Source organism: Gambusia affinis, linkage group LG19, assembly GCF_019740435.1.
Source record: "Gambusia affinis linkage group LG19, SWU_Gaff_1.0, whole genome shotgun sequence".
Classification (NCBI taxonomy): domain Eukaryota; kingdom Metazoa; phylum Chordata; class Actinopteri; order Cyprinodontiformes; family Poeciliidae; genus Gambusia; species Gambusia affinis.
In genome coordinates this window covers 21,305,482-21,328,393 of record NC_057886.1, presented here as the reverse complement: position 1 = coordinate 21,328,393, position 22,912 = coordinate 21,305,482, and the positions used below count along the sequence as shown (strand labels likewise).

General features: G+C 37.5%; 2 protein-coding genes across 3 annotated transcripts in view; one reads left to right on the top strand and one right to left on the bottom strand.

The window, feature by feature from the left end:
* Positions 1-13,389, bottom strand: part of lrrc4ba (leucine rich repeat containing 4Ba) — a 46,671-nt gene extending 33,282 nt beyond the window's left edge. The window contains exon 1 of the mRNA XM_044101426.1: positions 12,978-13,389. The gene's annotated coding sequence lies outside the window, so the exon portion shown is untranslated. The remainder of the gene's footprint in view (positions 1-12,977) is intronic.
* Positions 13,390-19,424: 6,035 nt separating this feature from the next.
* On the top strand, positions 19,425-22,838 carry LOC122822597 (piggyBac transposable element-derived protein 3-like). Of its 2 annotated transcripts, XM_044101422.1 has the most exons (3): positions 19,425-19,650; positions 19,854-20,085; positions 20,205-22,838. In XM_044101422.1, the coding sequence occupies exons 1-3, from the start codon at positions 19,575-19,577 to the stop codon at positions 21,694-21,696; spliced, it is 1,800 nt and encodes a 599-aa protein (XP_043957357.1). In that variant the 5' UTR covers positions 19,425-19,574; the 3' UTR covers positions 21,697-22,838. The 2 variants fall into 2 exon arrangements, with proteins under 2 accessions (XP_043957357.1, XP_043957358.1); XM_044101423.1 differs by lacking the exon at positions 19,854-20,085.
* Positions 22,839-22,912: the final 74 nt, after the last annotated feature.

Sequence of the window (22,912 nt, the reverse complement as noted above, 5' to 3'; positions counted from 1 at the left end):
GTATGACAACAACTAAAATTATTATTCAATAATTAAAATAATTTAGTAATAAATTCATCGCTAACTGGAATATACAACATATTCACAGCAGTAACAGAGCAGTTTATGTATTTGTATTTGTTTATTTTAAATAATATTTTATAAAACAAGCCTTGGTGGTTAAATGAAAAATCAGCAGAATGTGGCAAATTTTTATCAGATGAAGTAAATAATCAAGTATCAAAATAATAAATAGTTGCAGCCCTACTTTTAACATTTTAATTGAAACAGTCTGCATAAAAACCGACAGGAAATTTGAACCTGAACGCCTCACAACTGCTAGAAAAATGTGCAACAGTCAACACTGTGCACACTCAGTGAAACACGCCTTCAAAGTGCTGTACCGGACTCCCGTCTTCCTTCAGAACCGCCTTAAATATTCATGGCACATTTTCAACCAGGTGCTGGAACTATTCCTCAGAGGTTTGGCTCCATATTTACATAATAGTATCACAGAGTTGCTGCAGAAGTTTCAGCTGCACATCCAGGATGCAAATCTCCTGTTGGTGTCACATGCCGACGGTTCTCCGTTGGATTGCGATCTGCTGACTGCGGAGGCCAGTGGAGCGCAGTATTCATTAAATTTTGGGAAAAAATATTTATTGCACTTGGAAAAGTGCTGTGCAAGGACTTAGCCACCTGTAAGGCCTGTGGGACGGTTTAAGGTACATAGAGAAAAGAAAGAACCATACGTGCTTTACTGATTTGCCAGAGTCTCTTCTTCTGAAAAATGCACAAGAGGGATCTGAAAAGTTGCCTAATAAAGTTCCTAAGTTGGTGGAAGTACGCATTAGAGTTTAATTAAGATTTAAATGTTGCATTATCCTGCTGCTCAGATATTTACTCACACATATGGGGAAGAAATGGACCAGTTGTTCCACAGGAGCCCAATGTTAACTGCATATGTGTATTTAACAGGCCTGGAACGTCTAATTGCAATAATCACGATGAATCAAATATTAATATAATTGGCAACTGATCTGCTAATCAATTAATCATTAACTGACTCTAAAAAAGGCTCTGATTGTGCTAAAATAACACAATCATAGAAGCAATTAAGCCAAAATGTAATTACTGAATATATGTTTTTCATTTAGATATAAAAAAGTCTTTATCTGTAAATATATTCTATCCAAACCTGTTGGTTAAATTTAGCTTGACCTGGTTCAAATTTAGCAAAAATACCTCATTTTAATCTCCTTTTGCTATCTAATTATTAATTGGTTAATAGAAAATAATCAACAGATCATTCCTGCTTTATATTGATCTTAAGTCAAGCAGAAATCAAGCACATGTTGATGTTAGAAGTAGTTTTTTACTTTGCTACAAGTGACCGAGTGTACACTAAAGGAATGCCATATTATTGGATTTTAGGTAATAAAATGTTAATGCATTTGTAGTATTGCATAAAATAACCATAAGTGGTTAAATGAAGCATCTACAGAATTCTTTTTTTCATCCATCTAATCGATCAGTTGTCAGAATAATTGATGATTAAGCTGTTTCAGTTCGATGCAGAATCACACTGGGATCCATTACAAAGTCGGCCTTCTGTCACCTGAACAACATTTCCAGGTTTAAAGAATTAATGTCCAACAAGATCTACAGAAACTCAAACATGCGTTTACATTTAGTCGCACTGATTACTGCAACCAATCAGGTCCAGAACGCTGCTGCTGAAGTTCTGACTAAAACCAGGAAAAGAGAGCACATCATCCCAGTTCCAAAGTCCCAACACCAAGAGAACAGACTTTAAGATACTGATGTTAGTTTTAAATCACTGAAATATATTTGATGTACATTTGCTTGAAGAAGGCACTTGTTGCTTTTTTCACAATTGGTTAGTGTGCAATGTTTTTATCGTGTAAAGCCTTCGAACCCTGAAATGTCCTGCACAAATAAACTTGACTTAAATATTCTCTCTTGCTCGGTTAGAACTGTAGAAAGTTGGTTTCAACACATCTAGACGCAGAGTTTCTGCTCCATGCTTATGTAACTGCAACTGCACTGCAAAAACACAAAATATTATTACCAAGGATTTTTTTGGTCTAGTTTCTATATCCTAGTACACTTGAAATAAGATAAAACTAACTAAAAAGGAACTCTTCTGCAACATATTGGAGCTTGTTTGAAATAATTCTTTAATATTGATGAAAAAGTTTTAGTTCCACTAGGAGATTATTTCACTTACTCAAAGTGAAAATATCTGCCAGTGAAACTAGAACTTTAAAAAAATATAATATTGAGGAATTATTTACTTTAAATAAGCTCCTATTTCTTGCTGAAAAGGTATTTTCAGGTATTTGCACTGGAAAATAAACCTGAAATACTTAGTGGTGAGATTTTGTGTTTCTGAAGGGGAACACTGCAAAACCATAAAATCTTACCAAGGATTTTTGTCTAGTTTATTGTGCAAATATCTTAATACCCTTAAAATAAGACAAAACTAACATACAAGTAACTTTTCAGGAAGATATAGGAGCTTATTTAAGTCAATATTTTCTTAAAATTGATGAATATTACTAATTCTATTTCTCTTACAACATGGAAACAATGTCTTGTTACAAGTACAACTAGTTCTTTTTTATCAATATGAAGGAGTTATTTACTTAAAACAAGCTCCTACATCTCGCTGAAAAGTTACTTTTAGTAAATTTTGTCTTCCAAGACATTTGCAGTAGAAACTAAACTTGTTTGTGGTTTTGCAGTGAGAACAGGTGTTCAGCGGAAACAGAGCGCATATTGGGAAGCAAACGGTGAAGCTGTGAGAGGATTCAACCTCATTGTACAGCCAGATCTGAGATTCATCACAGTGACGGCATGCAGCTTTTCTAACTGCCTCCTCCGTGGCTCCCTCCGGCTCCCCTGGCGCCGCTGCTGGCACGTCTGCGTGGCCTCCTCTGGAGCCAGCATCTCGCTGTGACATCAGCGCCGCCCCCGCCGCTGCCCCCGAAAATACAACAACCTCCAAGCAGATACAAAAAGGACATTTGATTACGTGTCATCTTGTGCGACAGTGCGCCCACGCTTCTCTCCAGGCATCTCATTGTGATCTCTTAGAGTGCCGTGGAAACCAAACCTGGCTCTGTCAGGCTGAATCACACGCAGCACGGAGAGATGAAATGAAATTAAAAAACAACGGCATCAGGAGGGGAGTAAAAAAACCTGCTAAGCATCACACTTTGGTCACCGGGGTTATAATTCCATGTTTATCTCTCATTGGTGCCATCTACATCATCAATAATTATACTGTCATCATCAGTTATGGCAGGCAGTTTTAACAGAAAATCTGTTTCGTCTGACTATCTGTAATTATATTCCAGATATCTAAAAATGGATTTTAACTATTTTAAATGTATTTTGGTAATTTAAGATATCTGCATTCACATTCTGACTGGTAAGAATAATAATTTATGATTTCTTCAATTACATTTTGGCAAATTTATTTCACCAAATTGGTCATTTTAAGGGTCACGCATCAGCAATTTCAGTTTAACAGATTACAAATGTAATTATAGCTAATCAAAGTGTCATTTTTTCATATCTGAATTAAGAATTGCAAATTAGCTCTCATGTTGTGCCTACGTATGGCAGACATTTGTAACATAAAATCAGTTTCATCTGACTATCTGTAATATCAAATGTCTACAAATGCAGTTTGACTGAACACAACTACATTTTGACTTTCCAAAATGGTAATTTAAAATACCTGCATTCACATTCTGACTGGTAAGAATAATAATTCAAGATGTCTTCAATTAATTAATTTTAAGGGTCACACATCTGCAGTGAAATGTAAGATATCACAAGCATAATTATGATTAATTGAAAGTACATTTTTAGATATCTGAATTAAAAATTTCCTTTTTAACATAAAAAAGGAAAGTTTTGTTTTGCTTCTGGTCTACTGGGATGTTTGCACTGAAAACTAAAAGGAATTTAGTCAAGATATCTCAAATTAATCTGTAATAATCTGTTTATTCTCCTCCAACAAACACAATATGCCTAAAAGTGCCCTTGTTCACCCATTCACCAATTCACCAAGCTGAAATGGTGCATTTTCCAAAACTTTTTCCTATTTTTTTGTATTGTTTTATTAAGTTTTCAATATGCTTCGTAAATCTGTGATGTTTTGACTAGAAAGAATTTTAATACAAGATATCTGAAATAGAAAAGCTGGCATTACAGATATCTGAAAATATTTTAAAAGGGATTTTAATTAGTCAAGATTACAACTTCAGAAACTTCTAATTTAGTTTTGTCTACTTGTTATTTAATTTTTAAAAATCCACAATTTAATTTGAACTAGTTGAATCTATCTAAAAAATACATTTGGGATATCTTGAATTAATTTGTCATTCAAGATATCTTTAATTAGAATATGGACTATCCAGAACAAAAAATCTTAAATTTAAGTTGTGACCAGTCATAATATAATTCTTGGTATCTGAAATATGTTTCAAATAGTCAAAAATTCATTGTAGATATCTGAAGCTTCCATATAAATTAATGCTATTGTCATTTATACTAGTCAGAATGTAAATAGAGATATCTCAAATAGAAATTTTGTCTTGTGAAAATATAATTACAGTTATCATAATGACTAATTTGTCAAGTTTTAAACAAGTTTCAGATATCTGGAATGGAAGTATGGTGAGACAGATTTTATGTAAAAACGGCCTGCCATACAGCAGTATCAGTATGACTCTACTGTTGCGCCTGCAGCTAGCGGAGCCAGTCAGCGAGGCAGACCGAACCGAGGAAAGGCCCCAGCCTGACTGCAATGCTGTAGTGAGCTCTTATGCCATCACTGACCCGAAACAAACTCCCTCAAGACTTCGAGCCTTAACGCAGCCGAGCCAGCAGGAGCAGCGGCGCTGCGTGGTCAGGCCGGATTGCCTTCATTATCCAATCACATTTACTAGCACACACAGAGAGGAGAAGAGCTCTTCCTCTGACTCGACTCGCCCTCCGACGGCCAAGCTCAGCCGCTGTATGGGAAACTTATTTAAAGGGGATACATAATGTAGAACCGACATTTTTTGGACGTTTTTGTGCTTCCATTTGGGATTCTGCTGCTGCTCAAAACAACCAAAGCACTTAAAGAAACAGCCAGTCAGATTTCTTTGCCAATAAGTTAACGTTTTTTTTTAGTGTCTGGAGTACGATCAGTTTGAACGTATTGTCACAAATTAGCAGGCACTGCTGTTACCTAGCAACCCCAGAGAAGCCCAGCCCGTTACCTAGCAACCCCTGCAGAATTCCAGCACATATGGTAGTAGTAATAATAATAATAATAATAATAATAGTAATAATAATAATAATAATTAATAGTATAATACATTTTATAAGGGGGCACCTTTCAAAGTCATCTTACAAAACCCAACTAAGCAAAAAACAATTAATAAAGCTGATCAGCTGGTTTACTGCTGTATGCGCTGTACAATGGCTGCTGGAAAAGACCAATGTTTTATTGTTGGTACGCCTGTCATAGTAATAACCTTCCCTGGATGACAAATTGTAAATTATAATATTGTTGTTTTGAGACAATTTTCAAGTGATCACATAAGTTTGCTCTCTGAAAGACCAATAAACTTTAATTATGCAGAATAAAACCTCTTGAACTGGAAAATATTTGAAATTCCAATAAATAAAGCAGAAATAAAAACCTCACATAACCAAATTAATAAATAAAATGGTTTATGAATTCTGTAAATAAAATTACCTTTCAAAACATATTCATAATCAGAATGAAAGCTATCAAGCTCATTTTGATTTATTGACCACTTGCTGCATTCTTGTTGGTTGTGCAGGAGGCTCCAGTTCTACTTTTCAAAGTTGTACGGTTGAATAATTGCACATCTGCAATTATTTCATGTGTGAGTGTAAATGTTGAGCTAGGGGGCGTGGCCAGCAGCAGCGTATTTGGAGTTAAGGTGACAAAAGGCCCTAAAACAGCTCATTCTGAACTGACCAGACTAAAATCTCATTATCTCAGAATGATTTTGTGCAAAAATGAACATGTTTTGTATGGAGCTATTTAAGGAAGAATAGTAGGTCACCTTTAAAAAAATCTCACACTAAGTTTGAAATCTCCCCCAGGACGTTTACAAACTCACGAGGAAGGAAGAGCATCCTCAGTTCATTTTTCAGTTTCATTTTTTCCCTCTCCACGTTTGGACATGATGAGAATATATTCCTCAGGGGAAATCTCACCATTTCTAATTATGTCAATTCAATGGATTATAGCATTCATTTTTATCCAATTAACCATTCCTCCTACTATATTCAATAATTAATGCCCCGGACAGCCATCATGATCCCCGGAGGGCCAACACCCAGGCCTGGACGGGAGACTCAGTCAAACCAATCATGGGTAATAGTGCCCATCCAGCCATCACAGGGGAACAGCGGTTCTGCTGCAGCCGGGTCAGTGCACATGTGCTCCGCCGGCCCCTGGTTACTGATGATCAAATAGTGGCACATCATGCAAAAGAAAACATATAAATCACTGTCCAAGTTTGAGTTCCTGGCAATATGTGCAACATAAACTGAGGTTGTTTTTCCATTATCCACTCTTTCACTAAACAGAAAGTTATTTATGTGTTGGTGGGAGTTAACAGCAGGGTCTGTAATTAATTAATCGCAGTTTAATCAAAAACTACACTGACAAAATAAGCAATATTTTCATTTCAAAAACCACTTGCTGCTAAATTACTAATTATATATATATATATATATATATATATATATATATATATATATATATATATATATATATATATATATATATATGATCTCAACAACAAATGTTTATTATTTTTATCTCCTAGCATAACTGGAACACAACAATAGTCTTTTCAACGATGCATCAGATCATTTTTTTCAAAAATTAATTCCCGGTAGGTCAAGAGAAGCAGTTTTGTCATCCATCCCTGTTGTTTGCAGATGTTGTTTGTGCGTCAGAGTTACGGGAGTACCAGAAACATGCAAATACAAAGGTTCTGGCTGGAACTATTGCATGAATAAAATAAGAAAACAACAATTAATAAGGGAAAAAAATACTGTAAAAAAAAATACGCTTGCCAGCATTAAAATGCTAATGTTAGCATCTACTGCTGATTTTGTGATTCCAACTTCATGATATTTTTAGGTTTATTTTTTACTGCCAGAGTTTGAAATTTGTGCTTCCAGGCATAGATTAAACACAGAACATTGTTTTATGGACTTACTGGAAATGATGCAACCTGTAAATTATGGAGGGCTTAAATAATTAATCAAATTGTAATAAATAGATTATTAAAATGATCATCAACTAATTTATTAATTGATTAATCATTGACAGGAGTATACAGACTCACCACAAAAACTGATTTGCTGAAAGAACAACATATTTAAAGCTGTAATAAGAAATAAATGTGCAAAAAACACAAACATTTTGAATTTAAGGTGAAAATCAACAGCAACGCTTAAGTTTTTTAGCCAAAAAGAGCCAGTTTTTTATCTGGTTAATTGATTAATCATCAGAATAAAAACCCAAAGACCGTGACATAAATTAAGTCACTCTTTACAAACAATCTTAACATTTAGGCAAGTTATCTTTGATTTTAAAATGTGTTTGATGGTTAATCAAACAAATTGAAACATTAATTAATTGTCAGAATAATCGGTCACCCAGATGTTACAAGTCTAAAAAACTTTCTTCACAATAAGACATTTCATAACTTTAAAAATAGAGTTCATAACTTTTATGTATGGAAGTTGAAGCAGCTTGTGAAGATGAATACTATGCAACATAAAAAGGAATGATGGGAAAATTTCATCAGTGTAGCAGGTTGTTAGCCACAGAGGCTAAATCACGCGTTTATTTTTGCAACACATTACTGGATTTACTTTGCTTGGCGCAGCGAAGCGTTCCACCACCGCCACCGTGTGCAGGAAACAGGATGTGGTGAAACGTTCCAGCAGAGCATCAGTCTGCAGTTGTTCCTACAGTTTCCAGTCTCTTTTGGCTGATCAGTGACTCTCCCCTCACCCTTCAACCTGAGCGCATCAGCAAGTTGTGCCTCCATCAATCACTGACACCCTCGCTCTATGAAGAGATCAGCAACCAGCTTGGCCTGATTAGAGCGGTTCAAGTGTCATCTATTATCTTGGTGCCCCTCACAGGACTGGAAGTAGTCACTGCATGTGCAGAAGCCACCAGCAAGCTCACCCAAATTTAGGATAACGGCTGTTTTCAATGTTTTTTAAATAGGGTGATAATCAGATGAATTGATTATTGGAATAATCGTCAACTAAATTAGTAATTAATTAATCGTTAACTGAAGTATACAGACTCAAACAAGCCCAACTGCTGAAACAGACTCAGAGCAGTAATAAAGTCAAAACTGCACAAAAAATACATAACTTTCATTACAGATTAACAAAACTAAAGATGCTCTACTCAGTGGCAATTTTAGTTTCACCTGGTTCAAATTCTGTAAAGAAAAAAATACAACAACACTCTCCTGTTAAGCACCTTTTGCTATTGAATTATTGAACAGTTATCCCAATAAATAAGTCAACAAATTGTGTTGATGTTAAGTCAAGCAGAAAGGGTTGAGATTCTCACAAAGATCCGTTCTTTTCAAAGAATGATCAACCGTTCACTAAAGGAATGCTCTGTTGTTGCATTTTAGGCAATAAAATGTTGATTTTATTTTAAAAAGGAATTTAATTATTTGTTTGTTTGAATTTAAAAAACATATTTCTAGTATTTTACAAAATAAACAAGTGAAAAATCTGTAAAATGTAATTTTTTTAATCCAATTAATCTTCAGAATAACTGATTAATCATCACAACAATCAACCAATTAATCAATCAACAAAAAACAAAAAAAATTTGGTTGCAGCCCTACTTTTAAAACAGCAACAGATGCATCCTGTTGAATCTTTTGTCCTTTTACAGTCAGAGGACACAAAGAGACGAGCTGCACTCTCACCAGATTGGAAAAAGCGAGTTTTAATTTGAGAGATTCACCATCTCAGATGACCCCACTGACCCTTTTCACTCCGTTTGTTTGCTTTGGGAGGATTTGCGCCGATCTCCACTAGAAATAATCCCTAATAGCTGGAAACTCCTGCGGCGTAGAAGGCGCGTTATCTCAAAGTCACACCCTTCCTTTGCAGAACAGGTGTGCAGGTGTAATTTAGCATGTCCCTGTTAACCTGCCTGCCTGTTTTCATCGAGCTCATTGGTCAAGCAATGCGCCACAGAAATGAAAGAGCAGCCTGGCCTAACCCCTCAAATGACTGAAATGGCTCAGCTGGCGTCTAATTTGTGAGGATTCAGCACAACATGTAGGACCATGTGTTGTAAAGGCGACCTATTATGCTTCCTTTAACAACTTAGGCAGGTGATATAAAACACGTTTGCAACATATTTTGCAGAAAATAATTTTTAAATAATCAGATTTTAGTCTGCTCAGTTCAGAATGAGCTGTTTTAAGTCGTCTTGTCACTTTAAATCCCAAAAAGCTTTAAAAACTCAACGTTTACACTCACATGAAAATGACTCCAAACAGATACGCAATTATACATCTGTACATCTTTGAAAAGCAAAAGTGGAGCCTCCTGCACAACCAACAAGAATGCAGCATGTGGATTCTGGATGGTAAGTCAACAACAAAACACTTGTCTTTTCCAGCAGCCATTGTAAAGCACATAGAGAGGTTAAACCAGCTGACCAAACGTGCTGGAACTCAACTGTGGTTGCTAGGTAATGGGTGGGCTTCACTGGGGGGTTGCTAGGTAACGAGAATTCCTGCTGATTTGTGACTTTACATTCTGGAGAGTCTGGAAAAGGCTCACTTTCCAGATACCAAAAACATGAACTAACTGCCCATAATCTGTGCAGTGGTTTTAAAGGCAGCAGAGACCCAAAAGGAAGGACAAATTTACGCAAAATGTGAATTTTGAATAATATGTTCCCTTTAAATTAACAGCTGAAATATTAAATTTTCTGTTTTTCTTTGTTTCTCTGCTGCTCATTGTCCAAAGATTAGATTTGCTCGAGGAGGTTTTTTATAAGGTTTGGAAACCGTACATTTTAAAACCTTTGTATGCCTTCATACTGGTCGCCAGAGAGAATTCTCTCTGGCAGAAAGACCAAATTATCAATAATCTGCCCTAAAATTAATAAATAGAAGTTGAAAAACAACAAATCCTAGAGACATTTCAGCCTCGCTTTTCAGTGCAAACACGTCTTGATATGTGGAAACCGCGTCCCCGCTCCCTCGACTGGAGGACCTTGCCTTTAAATATGATATTATGTGACAAGCTTCCCATGAAACTGTGGCCTTGTAGTGACTGGTGTGGCTGCTGCTGCTGCATGCTTCATAATCGTCAGATGACAACGGCTCGCTCCGTCACAGCAGATAACATGCACAGTTTTACACTCAACATAAAAAATTACCATCGCCTTAAAGTTTTACCACTTAGTGAAGCCGTAAAGCTCAGGATCATAAATGGTAGCCATCATGGTCATTCTCTTGGTGGTGGAGCTGGAATACTGTTTAAGTTTACAGGTACCATAAAGAGCAGTGTGTGAATATGGCTTGCAAAATTTACACTAAAAAATGGTTATTATTGGCATTTTACCAAAAATGTGTTTTAGTCTGAGTGCTTAACACTGAACTTTGTGTGTTTTTGTGTTCACCCGCTCTCACTAACACTCCTTTGAGCTCCTCATCATTAAATACCGTCCACAGGTGCATACGCTCGTTAAGGCTGAAACGACTAATCGTGATTAATCAATATTGAAATAATCATCAACTAATTTACGATTAATCGTTGGGATATACAGACTCAGAACAAAAAGCCGGATTGCTGAAAGAACAACATACCCAGATCAGTAATTAAGTCAAAACTGCCATAAGAATGTGGATATTTAGCATTTATGGTTAAAAAAAAAAGAAGAATCAAAAAAAGCATCTTTTCCCATCCAATTATTAATCAATTAATCTAAAACTGATCACTACATCAGCCCTCCACTGGCTTCATAGGTCAAGCAGAAATAAATTCTTTCTTTGCTACGAATTATGAAGCGTTTACTAATTATACAAAATAAAATGTTTACTCTCTTATTTTAAAATGATTTATTTTGTTCATTTGTATCTCTTCAATCAAAAACACACAAAAAGATAAATTTTTATTGTATGAAAAAGGCTTAAATAAATAAATCTGTAGAATGTGGCCATTTTTATCTGATTAATCGTTTAATTAATCGATAACTAAACTAATCATTTGTTGCAGCCTTAAATCTGATCTAAGGATAAGTTCAACCGTTCTGCCCAAACCTGACGGGTTTGTTAGAAAACATTCAAGGACAAACGGCATCATACCACCTAAAAACACAGCAGACACGTCAGAAAGAAAGCTGTGGAAAGGTTATCGCAGGATTAGGTTACAAAACAATATCTCAAGCTTTGAACATTTCAAAGAAATCCAATCAATCCATCATCTGAACATGGAAAGAGGACCGCCCAACTTTAAAAGCACCAAGTTACAAAATCCCTTGCAAATATTTCTAAATTAGCAGCACAAACTCTTTAATTATTATTTTGAAGAAAGTTTTTAAAAAAATCACAAAATCATGGAGCGATTATTCAATAATATTCAATAACTTTTAATTTTAGGAAGAATTCATTGAAGAAATAGAAATTAAAAAACACTGCCCCCTGGAGGTGGGCGTTAGCATCGCTTACACCTGATGTTTTCAACCATTTTTGAGGAAAATTTGCAATAAACTTGCAAAAATATGGGGATCTGTTCACTTAGAATAATTTTCAGTAAGAATCATGAAAAACTGCTTGTACTTATATGAAAAGATCTTCAACATGATTTAATTTTAAAAAGTAAGAAACACTGCCGACTGCAGGTGGGAGTTAGCATTACTAAAAACAAGTTTTTGACATTATTTGCAGTAAACTTGCACAAAAATACAAGGATCCGTTCATTTTGCGCAAACATTTACAATCATGGAACTGCGAAACCTTTGAGGGACTCATCTATGTAATAGATGTTTATTATAATATTTTACTGTAAAAATAACTCAGCGAATTGAAGGTACATGAAGGAGGAAACACTGCCACCTGCAGTTGGGAGTTGGCATCAGTTAAACTCAAATTTGCAATAGACTTGCAAAAAAATAGAGGGATCTGTTCATTCAGCGTAAATTTCTTCAATCCTGGCATCCTGAAAAACTAAAGAGACAGATTCAGGTAACATGGCAGCATCAGAAAAAAACTGCTTTGCTTTTTAAGTACACAGCTGTTATCCTGAAGGCTCTAGAGGGCCACATAAGAAGTTACAGCGGGCCAAAATTGGCCCCCGGGCCTTTAGTTTGACACAGAGCTTCTTAATCAAAGATAACGCAGCCCGCGCATAAAAACCCGCAAGCTTCCTGCGCGTTTCTCGCCACCGCCAAATCAGGGGTCATCGGCCACGGTCCACTCGAGTGAAGCCAGAAGCAACAGCCTGACCCGACCGGGTTAAATAAGTAGATTTCAGTGGAAACCGCTTGCGCAACAGTGGATGCTGCCCATCTTATGACCCAAGGTTAACACCATCTGCTTCAAAAACAACCGAACAGCGAGGAAAAGTTTGGATTACGGAGAGAAAATATAAATATATTCCGACATGTGGATGTGAGAGTCCGCACAGCGCGGGACTCATCGCATGGATATCAGATTACCGCTGCGCTCGGAGCGTCAAACGCCACTTAACTGTCGGGACACAAGCGCGCACACGCAAAAATAATAATAATAATAATAATAATAATAATAATAATAATAATAATAATAATAATAATAATAATGATAATAATAATAATAATAAAGCAATAATCATTATCTTTATTACAGAAACGAGCGTGAGGGAAAGTCAAACGGACTTACCATATTTGAAAAATCTCGTAATGCCTTCATAGAGTCCTAAAAACGCAACGTCGCTCCAAGCTTTCCTCAAATAACCGCGTATTCCACTGCAGAGCTGCCGCCGACGCTCTCTCTCTCTCTTTTTCTCTCTCTCCCTCTCTCTTTTTCTCCCTCTCAGATTGATTCAGCGTTTCCAAGTGCTGCGCTGCCGCCGCTGGTACGATGGGAATTGTCTCAGAAATCTTCAGGTGGATGCAACCACGGACCCTTCCTGCAGCTGCTGCTGCAGTCTCATCATTATTTTAAATAAAAAACAATCAAAACATACGCAGGCAGCATGCATTTCATCCTGTATAGTCGGATAGTTGCAACAAATCCAGGGCAACCGCTCCTGAAAGGAGCATTTGCTGCTTGGCAACACAGCTCCACCTGTGCAGAGCGCTGCTGCCACTGCAGACACAATCACATTTATCCTCCCTGCAGGTGCATGTCAATAAATTACATAATATTACCAAAAAGTTTATTTAATTACAAATAAAGTTGTATGTTCTAAGCATACGTTTCTATTCATGTTGATGGTTTTAAAGCAAATGAAAAAAAACAAAAATTATGTTTGTGCAAATGTTATTTTTAATGCAGAAATATTCTGCCATGGTCATGCGAGAATGTTTTAATCATGGAAGATATTTGACTTATAAAAAAAATAAGAATAATCCCAGAAATATTCTGGCAAAATCTTAGACATTTCTGACCTCCGAATGTTGAAAATGTGCAAGAAAAAACTCAGACATGTAGAGATTAATTTTAAGAATTTTCTAGAAAAAATAAGTAAATCTTTTAGCTCCAAAGGTCAAACATTTGCAAGAAAAAATATTAATTTATCTCAGAATTTTTCAAGAGAAAAATGTAAATTTCTGAGTTTCAAAAAAATATCAAAATGTTAAACTTTTTTTTTCAAATACATTTCTGAGATGAATCTCAACATCTGTCAGAATTTTTTCTAGCAAATTTTAAACTTTCAACACTAAGAAATATCCAAGTTTTTTTCTATTAAATTTCTAATATTGATCTCACAATTACAGAATTTTTGGCAAAATCTTAATTTTAATGTATTTTATACCATTCTTCTTCTTTTTATAATTGATTGTTCTTGATTTGGACTGAGTCTGTAATAAAATCTACCTATTATGTCTAAACATTTAGTGGAAGGAAAAACTGTCTTTCAAAAGAAGATTGTTTCTCTCAGTTTGTTGTTTTCTTGTTAAATAAAGATTAAGTAAATAAAAAATGAGGATTGTGGAGCAAAGTTCACCCAAAGGTTTGGTGGAGGCAGCGCTTCAACAAAAAACATTTTATCAGTTCATTTGTTGTTAAACTGAAAGGCGTCCCTTCAAAATAAAAGCCTAAAACGAAAAGTTAACCATGACTAAAACTAAAAGAAGGCAAAAAAAGGATAAAGTCAGACTGGACACTAAATAAATACCAATATATATGGTGATAGATATATGACCAATGTCAATAGTATTATAATAAGCAAAGTTGGTGACATCAACTAGCGCTCTCAGATTTTGGTTACCTAGCAACTCATACTTTGGTTACCTAGCAACAACCTGCTGAGTAACTTGTGCAGCAGCAGTTTAAAGTTTCCCCACAGTGCCTTATAACTGCTTAAAAATATAAAAATAAAACACGACAGCATGAAGTAAAAACTGGGTAAAACAGGAAAGGTCACGCAATGATTTGTTAAACAGAAACTAGATTAATTCAATCTTCAAAAACACAAAATCTTACCAAGTATCTTGTCTAGTTTTCAGAGCAAATTACTTAATACCCTTGAAATAAGGCTAAACTAACTTAAAAGTAACCTTTTACAAGATATAGGAGCTTGAAGTCAATAAATTATTAACCTTGATATAAAAAAGCCCTAGCTCTACTGGCAGATTATTTCACTTATAAGACGGGAAAAATGTTGTGGTATAAGTGAATCTAGTACTTTTTTTTAATCAATGTTAATAAATTATTGACCAAGGCATTAAGTGTAGCAAATTTTTTGCTTTATTTTTTTCTTAATCGAACATTAAACAGTGATAAAGTTTCCTAGAAATAAAAATTTTAGGTATTTTTTTCATTAAAATTAACAAAAACACTTAAAAATCCTTTCTATCAGCAGAGAATCTATATAATAGTTTCAATTCTGAATAAAATTACATTTTGAGATGCGTTGCATAGCCGGACTCTGTGCTTTTCCTCTCCTGAAGGAGATGTGCGGCTGATCCAGAGTGAAAGCAGTTTATCAAAGACTCCCCAGGGACGGATAACAGAGGAAAACGTAAAGGTCAACTTAAAGGGAAAAGGTCAGCTGGAGACTGAGCCGTCAGTCACTTCAGCAGGGAATTAAAAGGGAGGCGGCTGATTGTTTGAAACTGATCACTGCAGACCATAAACGCCTCACAACAGCTGCCGATTAGCAATCACAAGTTGGTCAGTTTTTCCTGCTTTAACTCATCAAATCTGAACACAAAATGTTCCCGTTTTGACTAACATTCAGTTCTTCTGTTTATGTTTCATAATCATCAAACAAACTTTGATATCTAACAAAGATAAACGAGGAAATGCAGCAAGCTATTTTCATTTGATTTTGAATCAAGAGAAAAAGGTAACCCGGCTGAATGTGGGAGCATAGCTGTCTCTGATTATTGGCAGCAACAATAAACATAAATGATTTGTAATAACTGGGAAGGTTCTCCATGTTTTCTCCACATTTAAATAATGATTCACACTGGAGAAATTTATTGGGCTCCCTTTCCAGACTGATAGGTGTTAGATTTGTTGTTAAATTTCTTTAAATTAGAGCGCAGTGTTATACTTTTTTTAAAAAAACATTTTTTTTAAATACTTCTTGTTGTGAGCCATTCTATTTATTTGAGATTGGCACTAATAAGAAACTTGCTTTCTTAAACAGGTTAGGATAGGTCTACGGGCAAAATAAAACAAAAAAATTATTCCCAGTTAATTAAATTTTAGCCTGATCAGTTTAGAATGAGTTGTTGTAAGGGTTTCTGTCACTTTAAATCCAAATAAACTGCTGCTGGCCACACCCTCAAAATCAATCTTTACACTCGCACTTAAAAATAGACGCAAACAGAAGCGCAATTATACAACCGTACATCTCTGAAAAGCAGAAATGGAGCCTCCTGCACAACCAAGAAGGCAGAAAGTGGTTTCTGGGTGGTAAGTCAACAACAAAACACTTGTCTTTTCCAGCAGCCATTGTACAGCACATACAGCAGTAAAACAAGCCGACCAAACATGCTGGAGAACCAGCATGATGTTGGCAACAGGTGGAACTATGCTTGGGTTGTTAGGTAACGTTGCAGTGCCTTAATGTGATTAATCTGGAAGTTTTTGAAAGGCTCATTTTCCAGACACCAAAAACAGCTGGGTGTTTGTTTTTTTACATCGCTTGTGCTGCTTTTAGAAGCAACTGAGACTCAAATGGATGGACAAAAGATAGGTCCTATTTAAGAATACTTAAAAAAAAAAGTTTATTCCCCTAATAGATTAAATAGTTTCTTAAAAACCTCTCTCTGCGGGCTAATGAACCAGTCTGCTGATTTAACACTTGTGTGATAGTATAAGGTGACAGATTGCGTTGACCTCCGCTGTCAGTGGTCGTAATGTAATGCCTGATTGGTGTAGCGAGTCTGGATGCAACAGGGTGGCCGACCTGTTTCTGCTCCAGCAGACATGGAGAGAGGATCAGCAGCCTGTCCCGCTGCTGCTTCATCCCAGCAGCAGCGACTCTTGCTCTGAGCTCTTGCATTGCGTCGCTCCTTCATCCTCCTCCTCCTCCTCCTCCTCTTCCTCTCTCCCCGCCTCCCTCGCTCTATTAAATTTCCAGTCACACAACAGTGCAGTGGATATCCCTCCCTTTCGCTAACTCTCACACTCTCACCCCTTCCCCTCCAGTCCTTCTACATACCTCAGTAGTTTGTGGAGGTGTTCTCGTCCTCCTGTATCTCTCCCTATCTTGTTATTGATTGTTCTCTCCCTTCGTTTGGCTTTGAACCTCTCAATTCCCCCCTTCCTCTTCGGCTTGTTATTTAAAAAGAGCTTCCTCGCATTTTCTCCTCTTCCTCCCCATCCCGCCCCTGTTTGTCTGTGCTGCAGTGTCTACTCGGGGTGTGTGGTGTGGAGCGTAGCCTCCCTTTTTACTCCCTAGCCGTGGCGTGTTTGTGCAGCGCCAGCTCCGTCAGCCTTAACCGACTGATTGAGTGGACACCGCAGACCGATAATGAATAAAGATGGGAGGATGAATGTGCCTCATATGAAGACAAAAAGCAGACCTTTCAAAGCTGCTGCCTCCTCCTGTCTTCGGTTTGCTGGTTAAGTCGACCTCTCTAGACTTCCACACCAGTTGCTGTACTGGGGCGCAACCAGTGGCGTAATAAGTGGGTAGGCGCTAATGACCCTTTGCAACTACGTCACTAAATAATTCGAGGCGCCATGATGGACGTGGGGAAAGAGGGTCGGGGTTGTTGATCAGAGCGACAGAAACTGTTTACCAAAGTTGTTTTTGTCACTTTATTCACGGGTTCTTCTTGTTCGAGTCAAGCTAATTTGTTAATTTGTTGACCGCAGCATCCTTTTAAAAATGACAATTTTTAAAATGAAACCAAATAAATAGATAAACCTATATTAGGCTACCACATGTCAGTTTTTTGACAGGCTTTAGAGGAGGGTGATTGTTTTGACATCAAACATGGCGGAGCGGGCCGAGTTTCTAAGAGCTTCTTCTTGTTCGAATCGAGCTAATTTGTTGATCAAACATTAACACATCACCGATTTTGGCTGAATTCACATCACATGATTTATATAATTAAGTTATAACACCGGTTCCCCTTACACCGGAGAAGTCCTAAAAACGTACAAAAGACGAGATGCTAAACTGTTTTCTCCATAGATGCTAGGCTACATTGTCTCCATGGTTACCAGCGTTTAGCCGTACCTTCTTCATAATGCGATATTGGATATCGTATTTCTAATGGTACTTGTAATGTATGAACGTTAATTTTCTTACCTTGTAAAAAGTGTTCCCTGAAACGATTACACCGAGGGCTGGCAGTTATTATGATTGACGGCTGCTATCCATCGCTGTGTATCTTTATTCATTAAAAGTTATAAAATAAAATAAGCTTGGTTCTCCGTTTGTGCAGCCGACCGAAGCATCCTATGACCATTTTAAAAGTGAAACCAACTAACTAAATAAAGCTATATATTAGGCTACTACATGTCATTGTTTTGACAGGCTTTAGAGGAGAAAATTGATTGTTTTGACGTCAGACATGGCGGAGCGGGCCGAGATTAAAGAGCGTGACTTGTCGAGCAAAGGGTCAATATGGGGGCGCTACACTGAAGGGGGCGCCAGAATATGGCAGAATAATAATTTCCAGTTGCATTTTTTGTATTCAGCAGCCGTTTCTGCATTTTTGTGTCCTTATGACAGTCTAAACAACATGGATCCAATTTTTGTAAATGCAACCCAGGTCCCTTGTGTAACAGTGTTTAGGTTTAAGTTGTAGAATTCCACTTGTTTTATATTTATTAGTGCAATGGGGAAATAGCGCCATCTCTCTCGGTGCGGCTGGTTATATTTTGCTGGCCACTGTAATCAGTGCCAGTCTGTGAAAGCTACACGAGAGGTGAGTTGGATTTTTCAGCACACAGTAGAAAAAGTGTTAGCAACATAATAAAACATCATTTTTATTAACTTAGACTAATAGTGTATAATAACTATTTACTATATGTGTGCCTGGCACAAATTTTTGTACTTTTAGTTTTGTTAATATTGTAAAAGACTTCTTGTGCTAAGTTAAAAGCTAACATAATGCTCTGTTGTAGTGTGCTGAGTGAAGCTGACCCGTTGCACTGATTCGAACCCCTGATATGTTCTTGTTCAGGAAATAAACTGACTGTTCACCCAGAAACTCCTCGTCTTCATTAAAAATCTACACAACGCAGAGTCGAGGGGTTACTTGGGCCGGCCTGGTACAGTGGAGTGAAGCAGAACCCGGTTACATTTGCACATGTAGAACTAACTCCAATATCTGATTTTTTTTCAAATGTGACCCGAGTCTGTATAGCCAGGTCGCATTCATCCAACCTGTAGGTCATTTATAATCGACAAATTATTCTGCAATATTCTGCATCCTGATACGTGGTAGCAAGAAGAAAATCAACAGTCATAGTGGTCATATCTTAAATATGTAGCTAATAGCTACATATTTAAATTGAAACTGGCACTTAAATTTATGACTGAAAAACATTTTTCTCTTATGATGAGCTAAATGTCACGAAATATTGCTGTTAATTTAAACTTTTCACGTTGATGTTAGAAGTATTTTTTTTTACCGACAGATGCTACAAATTAGCATTCACTAAAGGACTGCTGTTATTATATATCCTCCTGAGACCCGGCCCATTCATTTGTGTCCTTTATAGTGGACATTTTGTTCACCTGTATTTTCTTTTACTATTTTGAGTTACCCTATCAAGCCCTGCATTACTCTTTAGAGGACATCCTGGGCTTTCCAGTGATGTGTCATGTGATAGGTTTGCATGCTGGGAACTCACTTTTTCTTTTCAATCAAAATGGCTGGCATACCAACAACCACATTTTATGGAAAGAGGAAAGGTAAGCAAATTATTCTTTATCTATTGCTATTTTTACCATGATAATTATATATAGTCTTGTTTCTTAACATGTCAATGATAATATTTTTATCTCAGAAAAGAGTTTAATAATTTCTGTTTTGAAATAACAGTCCTTTTATGAATGTCAATTGTAGTGGACACCAGGACCATTTTAATGTATTTAATGAGTCAACATTCTTGTAGGAGAAAGAAGTGAAGCAGAGAGGATTTTATACCGAATAGTAGAGGGAGATTCAGATTTGGGGCTGTCAGATGAGGATGAGGATGAGTATCAGCCTGGGACAGGAGAAGATGGTGAAGAAGAAGTAGGTGAAGAAGGAGAGGAAGAAGATGCAGGAGTATCTGATGAGGAGACAGACTCAGAACCAGAAAGGGAGCAGGAAAGTCGTCGTGCTTTGTGGGCCAGGACTACCTTGTATGTTTTATTTAGTTCTAGGCTAATGTATCCAATTCTATTATCATATTATATTATTGCTGTATTAGTATTTAGTATTTTAGTACTTATTTGTGTTTTTTTCCCATCCATCATAATAGATTCACACCTGTGCTACCTGGGCTTCCTGTCTGTCAAGATGACCCTAAAATCCGAGAACACTGGAGTCCAATCCAATACTTTTCGCAGTACATCGACGACAAAATCTTTGAAGATTTGGCAGCTTTTACAAATCAAAGACAGCTGCAAACGACAGGAGTGTCACTAAATACTACTGCTCAAGAAATCAAGATTTTCTTTGGCATATCAGTACACATGGCCTGCCTTGGCTATCCCAGAGTTAAAATGTTTTGGGCTAAAAAAACTAAAGTGCCAGTTATTAGCAGGAAAATGACAAGGGATAGATTCTACAAGCTGAGAAGCTCACTCAAGATTGTTGATGATCTGGATGTAACAGAAGAGACAAAGGAGTCAGACATTCTTTGGAGAGTCAGACCATTGCTTGACCGTGTGAGGCAAGGTTGTCTCAGACTTCCAAGGTATAATAAGGTCTGCATTGATGAGCAAATCATCCCTTTCACAGGCCGCTGTCCAGTCAGGCAATATGTCCCAGGCAAGCCAAACCCTACTGGCCTAAAAGTCTTTGTCCTTGCCTCTCCAAATGGTCTGGTGCTGGATTTTGAGGTGTATCAAGGGAAGAATACGTTCAGGGGCCAAAGGTTGGGAGTTGGAGCTGCAGCAGTCTTGCGATTGGTTGAATCTCTTCCCACAGGAACCTGTGTATTCTTTGATCGATACTTCACAACAATCGATCTCATGGATGCTTTGCTTGCAAAGGGTCTTCCAGCAACTGGAACAATAATGAGGAACCGAGTACCAAAGCCATGCCAGCTACCAGGAGATAAGCAGTTGCGAAAAGAAGGGAGAGGAGCATCAGTGACGGTGGTCCGGAGGAGGCCTGAGCTGGCAATCACTAAATGGTTTGACAATAAACCAGTGTTGATGGCTTCCACTATGTATGGGAAAGATCCAGAAGATATCTGTAGCAGATGGTCCAACAAAGAAAAGGCTCATGTCCAGGTGCAACGACCAGCAGTGATCAGAGAATACAATGACAACATGGGTGGCGTAGACCTGTGTGACCGAATGCTGAGCTTTTATCGCATGTCAACCAGGACCAAGAAATGGACATCACGTGTGATCGCTCATTTCTTTGATATTGCCATTACAAACGCTTGGATCCAATACAAGTCTGACAGTAAAGCGATTAATCGATCATCTAAGAACACCCAACAGTATCTGGACTTCAAATTGCACCTGGCTGAAGAGCTGTTGGATAGTCCTTCATTTGATGACAGCAGTGAAGTCAGTGAAGAAGAGTATCAGCCACCAACCAAAACAAGGATCCCTCAACCAGAGCCCTCTGTACGCAGACTAGGGGCCAGGCACATGCCAGAGATGGTGGATGTCAAGCATGCAGAAAGATGCAGGAATAAGGGCTGCAATGGCAAGACATACATGAGGTGTACCAAATGCAAGATGTTTCTCTGCATCACCAAAAGGAAAACGTGCTTCCAGGATTATCACCGCTAAAATATCCAAAAGAAGAACTGTAGAACTGCTTATGTTCAATGTTCAACTAAATACACAGGCAACTATTGTCCTTGCAACAGAAAACAACGAAGAGTGATAAAGAATTTAGTTTTTGATCAAATTAAATTTATTCTTTTGTTAATATTACTCTAAAGCGATAATCTGCTCATTTTCTAAATTCAGTTGTATTTTTACACTAAAATCATCCTGTTGTCCACTACAGTGGACATGCTGTGAAATTAAAAATAAAAATATTTTTAAAAAAATTTTAATTGTAAGGTGTTTTTTTAGACCCAAATAGATAGGAAATCACACAAAAAAAGAAATTGGAACACACTTTTTTTCTTCGGTTCCCAGGAGGATATATATGTTTACCAATAAAATACTTATTTTCTTATTTTAAAAAGGAATTGTACGTATTTTCAATATCATTTAAGATTAACCAAATTTTTCTTAGTGATTAATTGATAGAAAACCCGATTATCAAAACAACCGTTAGCTTCAGCCCTGCTGCTAACATTAGAGACACTGAAAAAGTTATGAGTTCAGACAGGCGGTAATTGTTCGATAGCGGGGTGGAAGCTGATGGATGAGGGAGAAAGGGCGAGGCTAAGCCGGAGCTCCGAAGGGCCGGCCGGTGATTAAGGGATGGGAGGGATGAGCTCCAGCCTCTGAGGGACTACTGTCTATCTGTGTGAGTCCATGTGAGGAAAAAAAAAAAAAAAACGGGGCTGGAAACGGGGAGAAGGACTCAAAAACAAGAGGCCACTGTCACGGTCTCTTAGCAACCGCGTTTCCCAGGTGACACGCAGCCTGACATCACTTCCTGTTGGAAGCAGAGACGTGCCGCGCGTGTTCCTCGGCCGTTGCGCTGCTTTCAAACCGAACGAACCCGCAGGAGATCTTTCCTTCGAAGGTTGAATCCCATAAAATGCGAGCGGCGGCGCATTGAGAGGAGCTCACAGCGCAGCGGGCATATAGACCGGCGGTGTCCGCTGTGCGCATGCGCGCAGCTCGATTGTACACGATGCCAGTGGAAACGTGGCCAACTCATGCCATCTGGTAGGACTACTTGGCACAGCGAGGCCCGCTATGGTTTCTCGACATATTGGAGTAGTTAAAATTAACACGGCGACACTGTTTGGCAGGAAAAGACACCAAACTATCTATTAGTGGATCTATTTCAGCTTCACCTTTCGAGTCCAAGCTGCTGCAA

Coding starts and splice junctions, on each gene's coding strand:
- LOC122822597 (XM_044101422.1), top strand. CDS start 19,575: ATGCTGGGAACTCACTTTTTCTTTTCAATCAAAATGGCTGGCATACCA. Junction 19,651..19,853: donor ATTTTATGGAAAGAGGAAAG/GTAAGCAAATTA, acceptor ACATTCTTGTAG/GAGAAAGAAGTGAAGCAGAG. Junction 20,086..20,204: donor TTGTGGGCCAGGACTACCTT/GTATGTTTTATT, acceptor CCATCATAATAG/ATTCACACCTGTGCTACCTG.